The sequence below is a fragment of the Xenopus laevis genome, chromosome 6S (assembly GCF_017654675.1).
Source record: "Xenopus laevis strain J_2021 chromosome 6S, Xenopus_laevis_v10.1, whole genome shotgun sequence".
In the NCBI taxonomy this organism is placed as follows: domain Eukaryota; kingdom Metazoa; phylum Chordata; class Amphibia; order Anura; family Pipidae; genus Xenopus; species Xenopus laevis.
Genome location: NC_054382.1, coordinates 21,315,916 through 21,331,579, shown reverse-complemented (window position 1 = coordinate 21,331,579; position 15,664 = coordinate 21,315,916). Strand labels below are relative to the sequence as shown.

General features: G+C 38.6%; 1 protein-coding gene across 1 annotated transcript in view; it reads left to right on the top strand.

Annotated features, from left to right (window-relative positions):
* Nucleotides 1–2,023: 2,023 nt before the first annotated feature.
* Nucleotides 2,024–15,664, top strand: part of LOC108719870 (macrophage mannose receptor 1) — a 61,030-nt gene continuing 47,389 nt past the window's right edge. Inside the window, exons 1-3 of the mRNA XM_018269123.2 lie at nt 2,024–2,209; nt 6,699–7,097; nt 9,384–9,557. Coding sequence (XP_018124612.1) covers nt 2,152–2,209; nt 6,699–7,097; nt 9,384–9,557 — 631 coding nt within the window. The 5' untranslated portion in view covers nt 2,024–2,151. The remainder of the gene's footprint in view (nt 2,210–6,698; nt 7,098–9,383; nt 9,558–15,664) is intronic.

Here is a 15,664-nt window from a genome sequence, read left to right as displayed (position 1 = left end):
CAATTCACTAGGTTCTAGATAGCGAATGGTTGAAGTTGAATTTTTAACAGTACGTACATGATAAATTTCGATATTCGAATTTTCAATTTTCTTTCAAATTTGAATCGAATTTGGACTGTGCCTTAGTCAAAGCACACAAAAATAGCTTGAAATTTGAATTTTTTTATTTCAAATTTTCACTTCGACCTTTGATAAATCTGCCCCGTAGTGTGAATCATTCCTGTCTGGGGCTCATTCCATTTAACTCTCAATGTTGATCTTCTATTGTTCTTAAAAATAATAACCAATAGTAAAATAATGAATTGCTCCCCAATACCTACCTTTAACTCCAAACCCCTTACATAAAAAAAACAAAGGCTGCCAAGTTGTAATAATTTATCCATTTGGCACTGGGATGATCTCAAGCTTTGGGAGGCCTTACTAACTGCATCTTTAGTCAGGATTCCTACTTAAACAGGGAGAAGCAAGGGTAGAGCTCTGGGATCATACTGTAGATAGGGGTTTCCATTAGTTTCTCATCTCAGTATACACTCAGTATTGGTGAACTTTGGGGTGATTGAGAGGAGTGGCACGATTCCTGTCCCATTGATAATGTATAGGGTCAGTGATAGCACTCATCATTATTACTTACAAAGGCCACATAGTTGTCTATCCCCCTACATGGAATTGCCTCCCATCACCTGCATATGGTGTTGTTCTGAAGCACCTATAGACTTGACCTCATGAATTATATTTCTAGCCCACAGAAACCAGGAGAAAAAGGTAAAATGAAGGAAATCAGTGCAGTTTAGTTGCACTGGATCCAAGGGTTTCCTTGCTGTTTTGTTTAGTCCTCATCCCCGTGGTCAAGAGGATGAGGACCACATAGGATAGGGTGGTATCAAAGATCATTATTTAGATGTGTGGGAAATCACATGAAGGTCCTTTACACAACATATTTTTGATTTATAAAGATTTAAAGTGAAAGGACACCCCAAATTATTTTCTTCCTTTTTTACTTTCATTAATTTTTGAGACTAATAATGTAATTATTATGATTAAGTAATATAAATAACTATGAATTCATAAAAAATATTTAAAATAGGTCTTTATTTGCAACACCAGTGGCAAATCTGAACCCGAAATTTGTCTTGAGTTTTGTTTTGGTGGAAAAAGAATGAAAGATAAAACGCCCATTGTCTCCAATGCATTTGGTGTGAGAAGGAATGGCCATTGTCTTCAATGCATTTGGTACAAGAAAATAAAAGCAATAAATAATGCCCATTTGGCGAATTTTGTGAATTTTTGGTAAAATGGGGCATTTTTGCTCATCTCTATTAACAAAGTAGCCTGAACGGAGAGATATATCATAGAAACAAGGGTGACAGCAATGGATTTTGGGGTTCTCTTTATAGAAGCTCATATCTTATTATGAAACCAGTAACACAAAAAATGTCCTAGGAGTGTGCCAGAATTAGCCAGATTACGTGATATGTAGGTTGGAAAATAGTCTATGCCATGCTTTCCAGAGTTAAGCATATATATATTTAGATTTTAGACTACAAAAATAAGTGTGACATTAAGCACAATTCCTATTTTTTTTCTTTACGTAGTTTTTTTTAGACAATCATATTTAAAGTTGCATTCTTTCTTTCTCAAAAATGAAACCTCTAGTGCACATTGATAACGTATTTATTTTAACCAAACAAAAGCTGACTGCTAACATTCTAGTGCTCTCTGTCTTGTTAAGGAAATCCTGCTTTGTTTCCAGAATTGTTTTCTGGTTAAAATGGGTTATAAGTATTTCAAAAAATTATTATGCGGCGTCAGCCCACTGTTTTTTTTCTCTCATTATGTTCCACAGAAAGCACCAATAAAATTGGCGAATTGTGAAATGTGAAAGGAACTCATTGGCAGAATTGTCATCTTCTTATTTATTAGACCAGTAGCAGATAGATAACAGAGAAATTAGCTTAGGAAAGCAAAGTTGGGTTTGGGAGTTCCTGTTTGCTTTAATGACCCATGTGACAGGATACTTCCTTATCATGTAGAGTACAGAACGTTGCCTGGATGTTGCAGTTTTTCAGAAGCGAGGTTTGGTACTAACTTGTTCCAAGAGTGTCAGATCTTCTTCGCATCTTCCAAACTGAAGAAAATAATGCAATTTCAGCTATGTCGGCCTTACCTTTTATAATCTTATTCTCCATCGTCCAGCCTTCGCTTCAGCTGGGTAAGTAGTTCCACTAACTACATGTAACCTGTGTTTTCATTGTACGTTCCAGCATTGTGTGACTGCTTTACTATAGTAACTCTATGAATGAACATAAAAACGACATGATCTTCCAGTATACACACATATTGAGAAGCATTGTAGAACAAGTATCAGCCTATTAGGACATACCTGTTACAGATTGGACTATATGGTTTCTTCATTTGGGTGTTTAAATCTTCATCTGATTACTTTGTTGATTGTAGTTTATGTGAGTGTATGGATGGGTCAGTGTGAGTGTGTGTATGGGTGGACTCTGGGTTTTATTTGGAGGGATTGAACTTGACAGTCTTTTTTCAACCCAACTTAACTATGTAACTGAGGCAGTAAAGATATATTTTTATAATATTACTGTATTGCAGGCTTGTTTTGTGCTGTGGACCCATTGACAGTTAATTAAAGCAAGTGACATTCTAAAATAAATACATATAAAGGAAGTGAAAATAATCAAACCATTCTTACTCTCTTAGATACAAGCCCACTTATATGTGTGTGTATAGATAGATATATAGTGAATAAAGTACCCCCTATTGTAAAATATAAGGATATTATAAGTCACCGAGGACTTTCATGACCATGTTTTTATACAGGTCATGGAACTCCGAGGTAACGTCTAATATAATTTACAGGATATTCATGGCTTTTGTGTATTATATACATATAATACACAAAAGCCATGAATAGCTTGTAAATTATAACCTTATAAACGGTGAGTACTGATGTCATCAGTTATAAACGGTGAGTTCTGATGTCATTTCTGTCACATGACTCACTGAAACATGTGTATTATAATAAATAAAGTACCCCCATTTGCAAAATATGAGGATATTAGAAGTAACCTCGGAGTTCCATGACCTGTATAAAAGCACTCGGCCTTCGGTCTCGTACTTTTATATGGTCATGAAACTCCTCGGTAACTTATAATATCCTTATATTTTACAATAGGGGGTACTTTATTCACTATATATATATATATACAGTGAAACCTCAATTTTACATCCCCTGATTTTAAGTTTCCCCTCATTAAGGCTACAGTGCAGTAGCATTATATTAATAGCCATTAGTTTCTTATACTGATCAGTGAAGAATGGTAAATATTCCAAGGAACCAGTGTGGGTTTGAGACTGGTTTAGGCATTGCTATTTTAAAACTCCTTTCTTAGGATTTAAAAAAAACACAACAACAACAAAAAAAGGGAAAACATACTTTTATAGCATTTGATATTGAATGCCCAACATATGTCTTCAGTTGGCCATGCAATTGCGTAGAAGAAATGTTCTTATTGTTGCAGGGAGTTTCGCAGTGCCAAGTAGTGATGGCTGAATAAATTCGTCAGGTGTGAATTTGTCAGGCGCGAATTTGCGGTTAATTTCCACATATTGCCGCCAGTGACTAGATTTGCAAAACTGCGTGGGAAAATTCGCCAGCGAAAAACCCGAGGGTTATAAAAATTGCTGCGCATCAAAATTATTCGGGCACCCGTTGACTTTGATGTATTTGGACAATAAAAATTGACGCGTGTCAAAATTGATTTGACGACCATTGACCTCAATTCGCTTCAATTTTTCGCCCTCTAACAAATTTTGTGGTAAACCGGCTAATTATTCGGCAAAGCTAAACGGGACAAATTCGCCCATCTCTAGTGCCAAGTCTTATTACAGCCTTAGTCTTATTACACTGAATTGTTAATTCCTAAAGGATTTATGAGCACATGATCTGCACATTTATTTGACATCTGTTATTTTCATTCCATTGTTTACAATATTCATGGAAGCGGGAGAAGAAAGGTGAATTCCTGATGCCTTGAAAACTCCTTTGTTTTTGTATGCTTCTAAGATTGGTTCTGATTTCAGAGTAAGAGGAAACAGCAGGAGGAGTGGAAAGTTGGCGCTCGCATACATCGAAATCATGAGAGGCTGCATTGAGTTTGCAGAAATTATTCCTGTTATTCTGTCCTTTAAAGTGGTGGTTCACCTTTAAATTAACTTTTAGTATGTTATAGAATGGCCAATCCTAAGTAACTTTTCAATTGGTCTTCATTATTTTTTTTATAGTTCTTGAATTATTTCCTCTTATTTCCTTGCCAACTTTCAAAACTGACCCCCATTTAAAATCAAATGCTCTGTAAGGCTACATGTATATTGTTTTGTTACTTTTTATTATTATCCATCTTTCTATTCAGGCCTCTCCTATGTATTTTCCAGTTTCTTATTCAAATCAGTGTATAGTTGCTAGGGTAATTGGGACCCTAGCAACTAGATTGCTGGAATGACAATCTGCAGAGTGTCTGAATAAAAAGCTTTTCTACATCATACTAAGGAGGTTATTTACTAAAATCTGAAAATTTCTCACTATTTTCTTAAAACCACTTTGACCAAACTCCAGTGCACATTTTTACCGTCTCTATCAATAAATGTACTTGAAAAAAATCTGATGCAGGAAAAGACTCCATACAATCGTTTAAAAAATCCGGATTGTACACCTGTTTAGGATTTGACACCTAAATATGAAGATTTTTTTGAATTATTGCCTGAAAACCACAAATTATTCGTATTATTGTACGAAACCCATCGCAGATCATGATGTCTTCCAATTGTAAATGGGACATCTGCCTTTGACTCTGAATGATCTCAGCAGGTTTGAGATAGAATACTTTTTTTTGTACTTTTAGTAGTCTAGGGGTTTCATAAATCTCAAAAAAATTTAGGTTTTTTTTCAAGAAAAAGTTTTGTTTTTCCCCTTTAAAACTCAGACTTTAGTAAACAACCCCCTAAAAGTTAACTCACAGGTGAACAACCCCTTTAATTACAAACCCCTTTGCATAAATAAAATCTAAACTAAAAAGATGACCTTTGAGTTATTAATACATAAATAGTTCAATACGGATTTAAAGGACTGACTTTATAGGTACAGCATAAAAAATACACTTAGAAAAAGCTGGTTTCTCTTACCTTTCTCATGCCAATATTGGCTTTTATATTTACTGTATGGCTCGGAATAAGTGATGGGCGAATTTGCACTGTTTCGCAGCAAAACTTTCCTGCGAAATTCACGAAACGGCGCGCCATCTCGTTTTTGACGCCGTGTACGTCTTTCTCTATGCTGGCGCACATTCGCCAGCAAATTTTCACGGCCTTTTCGCCGGCGAATCGTGCAAATTCACCAAATTCGCGCCTGCCGAATAAATTCGCCCATCACTATTCAGAATTAAAAACGAATCTAATTATAATAAATTTAGACTATTTGAAACTATTTTATATATATCAAGCAGCAGAAGAGTCAGGACCATGAGTTAAGGTACAGGAAAATGGAAATGGACTTTGCTGGCTTTGCATCAAGCAAGAGATAGTCTTTATGGGCACCTGAGGACATTTAAACTGTGATTATCACTATTTCCTAAAGTATTTACAATATATGTATTGGCTGTTGCCTATTAGCTACAGCAAAGCAGAGCGTGTTATCTGCAACTCATTATGCCTTCAAGTTTGCCTACATGGTAAAGGAGACCCATGCATATTAGCCTCCAGATTCTGCGCAGGTGCTGAGGGGTTGCACAGTTATAGGCTAAATTACTCAACTATACATCTATTCTATTGTAAGACAAGCTGCTAAACTCTAAGCTAAATGCTACATGTTGAGTCAGGTTCTGCTGTCATGTTGCGTGGCCTTGCTACCCCTAACCACAAAACAGAGGGTTGGGTTGAATGAACAGTGTGTGAATGAACAAACTGCCTGGATTCAGTGAAATTGTTGTGTACTTGACAGAAAGGGAAATAGCTTGTGTTGTCTACTCCTGGTCTCCCCAGAATTAGAACTATATTCATTTTATAGTTCAAGCACTCCAGCAGCGAGACGTCTGTAATCAAGCTAAGGTGGGAACGATTGGATGCAGAGCAAACAAAATAATTGGTTCTAGTCCTAGACATTAACAAAAATGCAACACTATTTAAGTTTTTTTAATAAAGGTTTTTTTTTTATTATAAATATAAATGTAATAATATGCTGACAGCATCTCTGGTAAAATAATAAAGGAAATAAATTAGCATAGATTATTAAAAATCCATGTTTAACACCCCATCCTCCGCTTTACTTACATGGGCATTGCCACTATTTGGAAAGCAATGGCATATCTGATTAAAATTCTTTGGCAGTAATTAGTGATGGGCAAATAAATTCACCAAGTGCGAATTTGTGGTGAATTGCCACGTCAAAAAGTTTTGGACGCGCGTTGGAAAAGTCGTTTGCAGCAACTTAATTCGGACACCCACTGACATTAACGCCAGCCTCAAAATTGATGCAAGCATCAGAATTGAGGCGGGTGTCAACATTTGTGTTTCAAATGAAACGGGAGAAATTCACCCATCTATAAATCGGAAATTCAGTCTAAAACAAAAAAGTTAGAATTTTTCCTTCCATAAATGTTGTTACTAAAACCGTGTTTCTTTTTCAGATTATTCTATATTTTCCATATACAATCAACATCATAACGTGTGCTTACAAGCTCAGAATTCTGGAGCCATCATTACTGCCCCTTGTAAAGATGATAATGACTTCCAAAGGTTTAGGTGGATTTCTTTGCATCAGTTAGTGAATGTCGGCATTAAACAGTGCCTGGGAGCAACTGCTAAAAAGGACATGGCCGTTATCACTACCTACCCTTGTGATGGGACAAGCGAGCTGCAGAAGTGGGAATGTAAAAATGATACACTTTTTGGAATCCAAGGAGAAAACCTGTACTTGAATTATGGAAACATGGAACAAAAAGTTATCCTTTACAAAGAATCTGGACTATGGAGTAGATGGAAGGTGTATGGATCCTCTGATGACTTGTGCACAAAGGCTTATGAAGGTAGGGATTTTTGATTGTGTAGTAAAATGAATAATACCTGAAGTGGATGATTAATGGGTATCTAAATTATAATATAAATGAATTTAAACTCAAGAGTGCTCCTCTGAGCTATTGAGCTAAGATCCTAGTAATAGCAGTATAATGGGGGAATGTAATAAAAGTCAGAAAGAGCAAAACAATTTGCACAAATAAGAATATCAATTCGCATTTCGCATTGTAATACTCTTCCTTAAACTGTTATAGCATTGCGAATTTTAATTGCGCATAGCCACTTTAAGAAGTGCTTGAAGGTGTCGTAATCTTTTGGAGCAAACTTTTTCAGTAAGAAGTTTTATTTTATTCACTGCGCACTGGCTCAAACTATAAAATTCGCAAACCTTCTTCCACTAAACAGTTTCTGGGTTTGCAAAAGCAATATTAAATTGGCGCAAAGAAAAAATTTGTTCGCACAGAGGCATAACTTTTCGCATTGCAGATATTTTTTCTGTTACCGACTTTTATTACATTCCCCCATAGAACGTCTAATATCTCAGAAATAGAAAGAAATGAATTAGAAATGGCCTCAGAGGAACATTCTAAGTCTACGTTTATTTTTATTTGGGGTTAGATCAACTATAAATGAACAAGTTCTGCTTGCTTTTAAATATAATATAGTCACCCTGCACTGCTAAAAAAAACTGCATCACAAACACAAATCATATAAATAAACAGTGGTGAAACTAGTGTTCCGGGCTCCCTTTCCACATAAAAGCTTTGGAGGAGACTAGCGCATGGGCATCCACAACCGACCCCCCGTCTGTCCACTTCTTGCCCTGCACCAGAGTCTCCTTTCTGCCTGGTTTCCCCTTGCACTCCTGCAGGTAAGAGAGCAGCTGGGGGGAGGGTATTCTTTTCAGCTACAGTGGAAGCAGACCCCATGGTGTGGCCCCCCTAATCCTCGGACCCCTCCCACGACTGCAGGGTCTCCTTCAACTATAGTTATGCCACTGGGTGTTGTGTAGACATAGGGAAGGCCATTCAGGATGATATTCGGCTTTAGGGCATATGCACAGCAGTAGTGATCTGTGAATTTGGGGCGAAAAATTCGCGAAACGGCGCCGGGTCTCGTTTTTGACGTCAGCGAATTTTCGAGAATTTATTTGTTGGCAGCGAATCTCTGGAATTCGCTGCGAATTTGCGCCTGGCGAATAAATTCACTCATCACTACACAGTAGATGAAAGTTAAGATGAGCTGATGCAATGGTATTAGTTCTTACACAGAGAGTTGGACTTCATTCTGAAAACCTTTCTCAAATAAAATAGAACATTTGTTGCCATCAAGTTGTTTATCAATTGCTAGTATTTCTTTAGAAAACAGTGTACATGGTTACCTTATACCTTACTGACGTTTATAATGTAACAGTTTATTATCTGAACTGGATCGATTTATTCCATCGCAGCGAAGAATTCTTTCTCTCCACAAAACGTGGACAAGTGATTGTTCACAGTGTTGCTTTCACCACCACACTTGCTGTATGTGTTTCTCTGATATGGCCTTTTTGTTGGGTGTAGTGCTTACTACTACAATGTATTGTAATGTATTGTAGGCTGTAAGAAGCCACATGTGCTATTCCTTGGGAAAATTGGTCATGGAAGGTCTCAACAGAGATATGAAGAACAGACAAATACAAGAGGTCCTCTGCACTCAACCCATTATCAATATATTTAGGGCATTGAAACATTTTGTGCCCTAAGCTACTAAAAATGCCTTCCCCTTTAAACAAAGCAGGGATTGCTGGTCCATATATTGCAAAATATTTAAGCTGGTCAACTACGTCAAAGTCATCCCTGGTCTAGCCAGTCCTACACTCAACTTTCAACTGATTCATTAAGAATTCAATTGCTTAGTTATATACATTTTACACAGGGACTAAGTTTTACCTGCAACTTGATTGCTTTCAAGGTTAAAACTTCCAAACTGGCCTTTTATTGGCCACCACTGGCATCACCTGACTGTAGCTGGAAAGTGTGTAAATGTGGGCGCTACAACATGGAGCTTTTTTTTTGGTACAGAGGTATGAAGAAGGTCTGGTATCCTGATTGCCGGGTAAAACATAAGTAACATGGGACCATGGAAAGTGGCCCTATTCCCTAAGGCTAATAAAATAGCCAATAATCGAGGGCTTTATTCACCCTTTAAACATCCACAACAATCTGGTACATGTGATTATTCTTCTTTAAGTAATATATATCATTCTATTATTCACTCTTGATGTCATATACACATATACACAATATTTTTTACAGATGTGTATACGCTACTTGGGAATGCAAATGGTCAGCCATGTGTATTCCCCTTTAAATTTCAAACCAAATGGCATGCAGACTGCACCCTGGAGGGAAGATCCGATGGGAAGCGGTGGTGTTCAACGACTTCAGATTACGACAAAGACAAGTTACATGGATTGTGTCCATCTACATGTGAGTTCCATTCAAATTCTTATATTTGCATTATATGCCTTATAAACTTTGCCTGAGTACAAGTCAAGTGATAACGCTGCTTTCAGCTTTTTGTTTCTGGATTATTTTTTGGTGACTAATAGCATGCGGGATGCTCATATCAAATAAAACCAACAGCTGAAGTGTTTGTATCTGTGGACAAATGGGTATTTTAAATGGAAATGATTATAGGGGAGTAGTAGTAAATCTGGTTGTCATTGCTGAAAACCCATGAAGGATCCAATCTAGTTGGCTTTGGGAAGGTTTTCTTTATAAAAAAAATATTCTAATTGTTATACATAAGCCTTTTGCATGATGATGTATCTATCCAAAGAGGTCTGTTGGACTAGCTAGGAGAGATATTCCTCAACAGATAGAGCTGCCCCAACTAGGAGTTTTTTTTTGTGCTCGTAGTAGAATCCAGTTGTGCATCAGGTATGGGCCTCGGTGATTAGGTGCAGTTGAGTGGGAACGTATGGGGAACGTATGGGGCTGCTGGTGACGGCAGGAGAGAATTTGTGCACTTGGTGCTGCTGGACACAATAGAGGGAGTAGGTTGTATAGTGTATGGAGGACTGTATTAATAACTTACACTTTAGGTTCATCATATCTTGTGTCCAGCGAGTGCTCTCCAAAGTAAAGGTCTACTGCAACAATACTATGGTCATCAGAGTTGGCTTACAAATAGAACAGTGAACAAAATATAGAACAGACCTGTTCACTGTAGGTATAATGTGGAACCCCCCCTTTTAATGAAGAAGAAGAGACAAGTAATGATACGTTAGGCAACAGTTGACATTATATATGGTATTCTGTATTATTTGTTATAGCTTATGGATGTGAAATAGAATAACAATGTGAGGTGGCCATATTTACATTCTGCATGTCTGTAGCAGACAGTGCTGTACAGGAAATACATAATACAAATAAGCTGTACCTTGTCTTTGTATTTTAGATTTGTCTGCACTTTTTTTTTAGAAATGTCATCGCATTTCAGTGTCGCTCTTTGAGATCTGCCTGTTTTTATCTGCTTATCAGCAGAGTTGTGCCGGGTGCTGATCAAGTTCCCTTCTGTTAAAACCACTTGTTAGCCTATGAACAGTGTCTATAGATAATGCACCGTAATGTCATCCACTACCACTTAAAATGAATCCTGTTTTATTATATACAGGTGTGTATGTCTACAGTCTTTTTATGAATATACAGTATGTGAAATTGTCACTGTCTTATTGTTTAATTCAGAAAAACTAAAATGTGACAGCCTTAAAGGAACAGTTCAGTGTGAAAATAAAAACTGGGTAAATAGATAGACTGTGCAAAATAAAAAATATTTCTAATATCGTTAGTTAGGCAAAAATGTAATATATAAAGGCTGGAGTGAACAGATGTCTAATAAAACAGCCAGAATCCAACTTCCTGCTTTTCAGTTCTATAACTCTGAGTTAGTCAGCGACTTGAAGGGGGGCCACATGCTACATTTCTGTTCAGTGAGTTTGTAATTGATCCTCAGTATTCAGCTCAGATTCAAAAGCAACAGAAATGACCCATGTGGCCCCCCCTCAAGTCTCTGATTGGTTACTGCCTGGTAACCAGGGTAACCAGTCAGTGTAAACCAAGAGAGCTGAAAAGCAGGAAGTAGTGTTCTGACTGACATGTTATACATCAAATCACTGCAGCCTTTATACATTACATTTTTGGCTAACTAACTATATTAGAAACATTTTTTATTTTGCACAGCCTATCTATTTACCCAGTTTTTATTTTGATACTGAACAATTCCTTTAAAGAGGCGGTGATGATTACAGTACTGGTGTAATCTAATTAAAGTCACAAAGTCAGGGGTGATCCTGGGGCTGCTGCCGTCTGAGGCAACAAACTCAAAGTTCTCACCTTGCCTTATGGCAGGAGCAGCCCTTGAACAAAGTTTGCACAATGCCTGGTGGCCAAATATGTAGCAGTTAACAATTTATAAAAACTTCTTAAAAGTGGGTACTTCTCCTTTAAGGTTTTTAGTGTGGTATAGAAATCGCTATACTTATATTGACCAGAATAATCTTCTTTGTTGTGCTACTAATTATTGTGTGTTCTCAGCAGAATTGCATTCAGAGAGAGCTGGGACATAGACTTTTTAAATGTAAAAAAGTAAAAGCACAGTAGTTTGCGTTTTATCTAGGAGTATAGGGTATTAAACCCCAAAAATGCAATTTTGCCTAATCCCATAAAATGTAAGTCTAAAGGTGGCCATACACAACAAGATCCGCTCGTTTGACTAGGTCGCCAAACGAACAGATATTTTCCCCCCATCAGCAGGGCGATATCGGGTTCGTTCGGCCCTAGGGTCAAACGATCGGATTATATGAAGGAAATGGGCACCGGCGGGTTGTAGAACCACATCTACTAGCCGAAAATCAAACCTGCCCGATCAATATTTGGACAATTTTTGGCCTGATATCAATCTGGGAGACACGTTGGGAGCCCCCACACACGGGCAGATAAGTTGCTGAATCAGTCTAAAGGATCGATATCGGCATCTTTAATCTACCCGTGTATGGCCATCTTAATCTTAATGACTAGCAATAAGCACATTTTTCTGCCAGGCATTTTGCCATCTGTGAATTTTTTTCCGAAACTGCAGCAAAAATTCGCTGCAGAAAAATGTGCTGCAACAAAAAAATCGCCATGACGGAAATGTCGCAGAGACAAAAAAGTGGCCATAAGAAAAAATGCCCGTTGTCTTTAATGCATTTGGAATTACAAAAAAAAGTTGCGTGTGTAAAAAATTGCCAGGCATAAAACATTTTTGTCACCTATTGGCTTTCATGCATTTCTCAAATTTTTCGCCATTTGCAGTTTCCCAATTGTTTGAGCAAAACGGGAGAGATTCACTCGTCACTATTAATGACTTCAAAGCTATTTGCAAGTCAAAGTAGTATTTGTCTGTTCTTTTCAGATTTCAGGCTCCATTTCTCACAATGCAATGTAGAATTCTAATCATAAACTTGTTCTGTAACATTCACTGCCATTTTACACTGGATAAGGTGGGTGACCAACTTTAACTCATGAAAAGCATAGATATATGATAAAACAAGCAAAGATGCGCTAGCATTCATTTGTGCCTAGTGAAACTTCGCTAGTGATCTTGCGCTTAGGTCAATTTGCATTGGGTGGGAAATTTAAAGTTGTATGGACGTCTTTATTATAAACGTTGCTGCAAATGGTTTAAGTTACCGGTTTATATTACACATGTCCAGGGAACCTTAATAAAGACAATGTCTGGAGAAAACCGCTTACTTTTGCAGCCAATCCCGCTTAAAAAGGGAAAAGTCGCCAGTGTTTTTTTAACTTTATTGCATTTTCGACACACAGGATATGATGTAAGTGACAGAAGATTGAGGAAGATCTAGCTGCTTTATAGCACTTCGCCTGGTCTGAGGTGGCGAAAGCAACTGTGGTCAAAAGAGCTAACATTCAGTAAAATCCGCATTTTCGTGAATTTTAGGTGTAACGTCCGTTCGCCAGAGAGAAAAGTCTCCTGGTGATAGAGTGTGAATGACCGCTAGTGACGGTCCCATTCGCGCTAGTGAATTGGCTCCTGCACCCAGGGCCAGAACTAGGGGTAGGCAGAGTAGGCACGTGCCTAGGGCGCAAAGCTGGGGGGGGGCGCCAGGCACACGCCTCCTCTGTCGCCTACCCCCGGTCCAGTGCCGACTTTTTACGGTTTTTACGGATACTTGCGCTCCTGCGCATGCGCGCAATTACATTTCTCTTTGCATGCGCACATTCGTATTAATTCGCGCATGCGCAGAAGAGCAAAAGAAGAAAAACCACCGCTTCTTGCGCATGCGCACGCGAGCGCCACCTTGCGCATGCGCACTTGTGGTAAACCGTCGCCGCGTCCGCCGGCTTGCCTTGGGCGCCTGTGCGGCGCGGCGCGGCCCTGCCTGCACCTGTGAGTGAATTGCCGATGTCCCTGCAGATGGCAATGCTGGCAAAAAGTCGCTAGCGTTAGCCACTTCGCTCTTTAGTAAATCTGCCCCTGCTAACTTTGAAGCTGTCCAGCCTAGGGGACCACTACTGTATGTCCTAAGGCTGATGTCCCAGTTTGCATATTCTCTAGAAAAATTCTGGCAGAGAAAACAGAGATCCCGATGCTGCCCGTGTGTGTAGTCACTGACATGAAGAGTATCCACATCAGTTTTCCAATGGCAGAGAAGGCTTATAGTCTAGCGGTTTCCAAATTGTGGGGCTTAGACCAGTGGCTGGTAGGGCTCAGTCTGAAGGCTAGCCAGTTAGGGGAAGATCTGTGGTGAATGTGTGGTCGCTCTATAAAATATACCTAAAAGCCCATCTTGAAGGTCAGTTACAGGGAGATTTGGGTTTTTAAAATGATTTTGCTTCTTTAGATATTCTTGGACCTATGACAGAATGACTAACACACCCATGATTTCCTGCATATAAATTTGTTATGAGAGATGTGGGGTCCTAACTAAGCGTTAAAACTTGAAAGGGGACTTGAACTGAAAAGGATCATCTAAAACCACCCACCTTGGCATGCTGCCGTGGACACTCCATGGGTCATTACACTAAAAGTAGTTCATTGTTTTTTTGACCAACACAAAACATTGATCTCTTATGTTTGAGATCTACACAGATGATTAACTAGGCAGGGGGTGCTTGAATGAGCAAAAAGAGACAGGGCACAAGACCACAGTCAAAGATATCCATTCAGTATTGGACTATCCTGTCCACTGTACTTTATAATACCCAATGGGACTCTTTTAAGTGGATGCTTAAAAAATAAAACGTTACATTTCATTTGATAATGAGACATAATATTTGGGTTAAATTCTTTGTGTTTCCCAGTCTTCCTGTGCCTCGGACACTGACTCTGTTGCTTTCCTTCAAAATACATAAGGTTAGAAGTAGCAGAAGAGGTGTAGCGTTTTTTTTTTCAATAAAACCTTGAAAATGTTAGAAATGTGATCTTCTCTAGTTAATAATGTAATCAAAACGTTATTTCCTTCCCACTTAAATATATATTTTTAGCTTTTTTCTGCAACCTAAGCTTTGTTCTAAAAGGCATTTTTTTGTTACAATTAATTAGATGATTGTAGCTGTAGTTCCATTGTTTTATATGAATTTTATTTTAGTTGACAAAAAGGGACAGAGTTTTCAAAAAACTGGTTTCATTATTTAAGGAGACAAGGAAGTGACCCGAGGTCTAAAAGCCTTCCACTATAAACCACACATCCAAGTAAAGCCATAGAGTCTTTCAACAAAACCAGTTCCTTCCTTTTCCTGTATTCCCAAATCCTGATAGCACATAAAACCAAAGAGATTACAGGAAAAGGTTCACTCTAAACAACAGTCATCACAAAATAACTCAATTCGCAAGTCTGAAAGCTATCCAGAGATTCCTTTTTTCTGGTAAGGACCAGATAACTGATATTTCTATCCTTTCATGGCTTCCAAATCCCATATAAGCTGTAAAAACTGCTTCCCATTTGTAAAACTTTTTCTTTCTCTCTCTCTCTTTATTAAATATACAGTATAATTATACTTTATAGCCAAGTATTAGGTGAAAACCTACTTCAAAATGTCAAAGGTGTTAATGGAGACTGTCAGGTATCAATTGAGGAAAATCCAGCAGAGTAGTCAGGGAAACCGAGGTCGAGATCAGGAATAACAAACACAGGAATCCAGGAATAATCATCAGTAGTAAATACGCTTAGTGTCAGTAGAGACGATCACCTCGCATTGAGCCTAGGCCTGAGTGACCTTTTAACCCCAGGGCGCACGTTTGCGTCAGAACACGCGCCTGCGTCAGAACGCGCGCCTGCGTCAGGACGCGCGCCTGCGTCAGAACGCGCGCCTGCGTCAGAACGCGCGCCTGCCAAGAACGCGTGTGCTCATGAGAATGCGCGCCTGCGCTAAAACTCGCGCATTAGAACATGCGCCTGCGCTAGTAACAGGCGCTGGCGTGGGGACGTTGGCTAGAGGAAACGTCGGTTCAACCCGAACCTGACCTACTGGGACCTGACAGAGACATACAGTATAGGATAAAAGAAAACCCCCTAATTTTGTAGGCA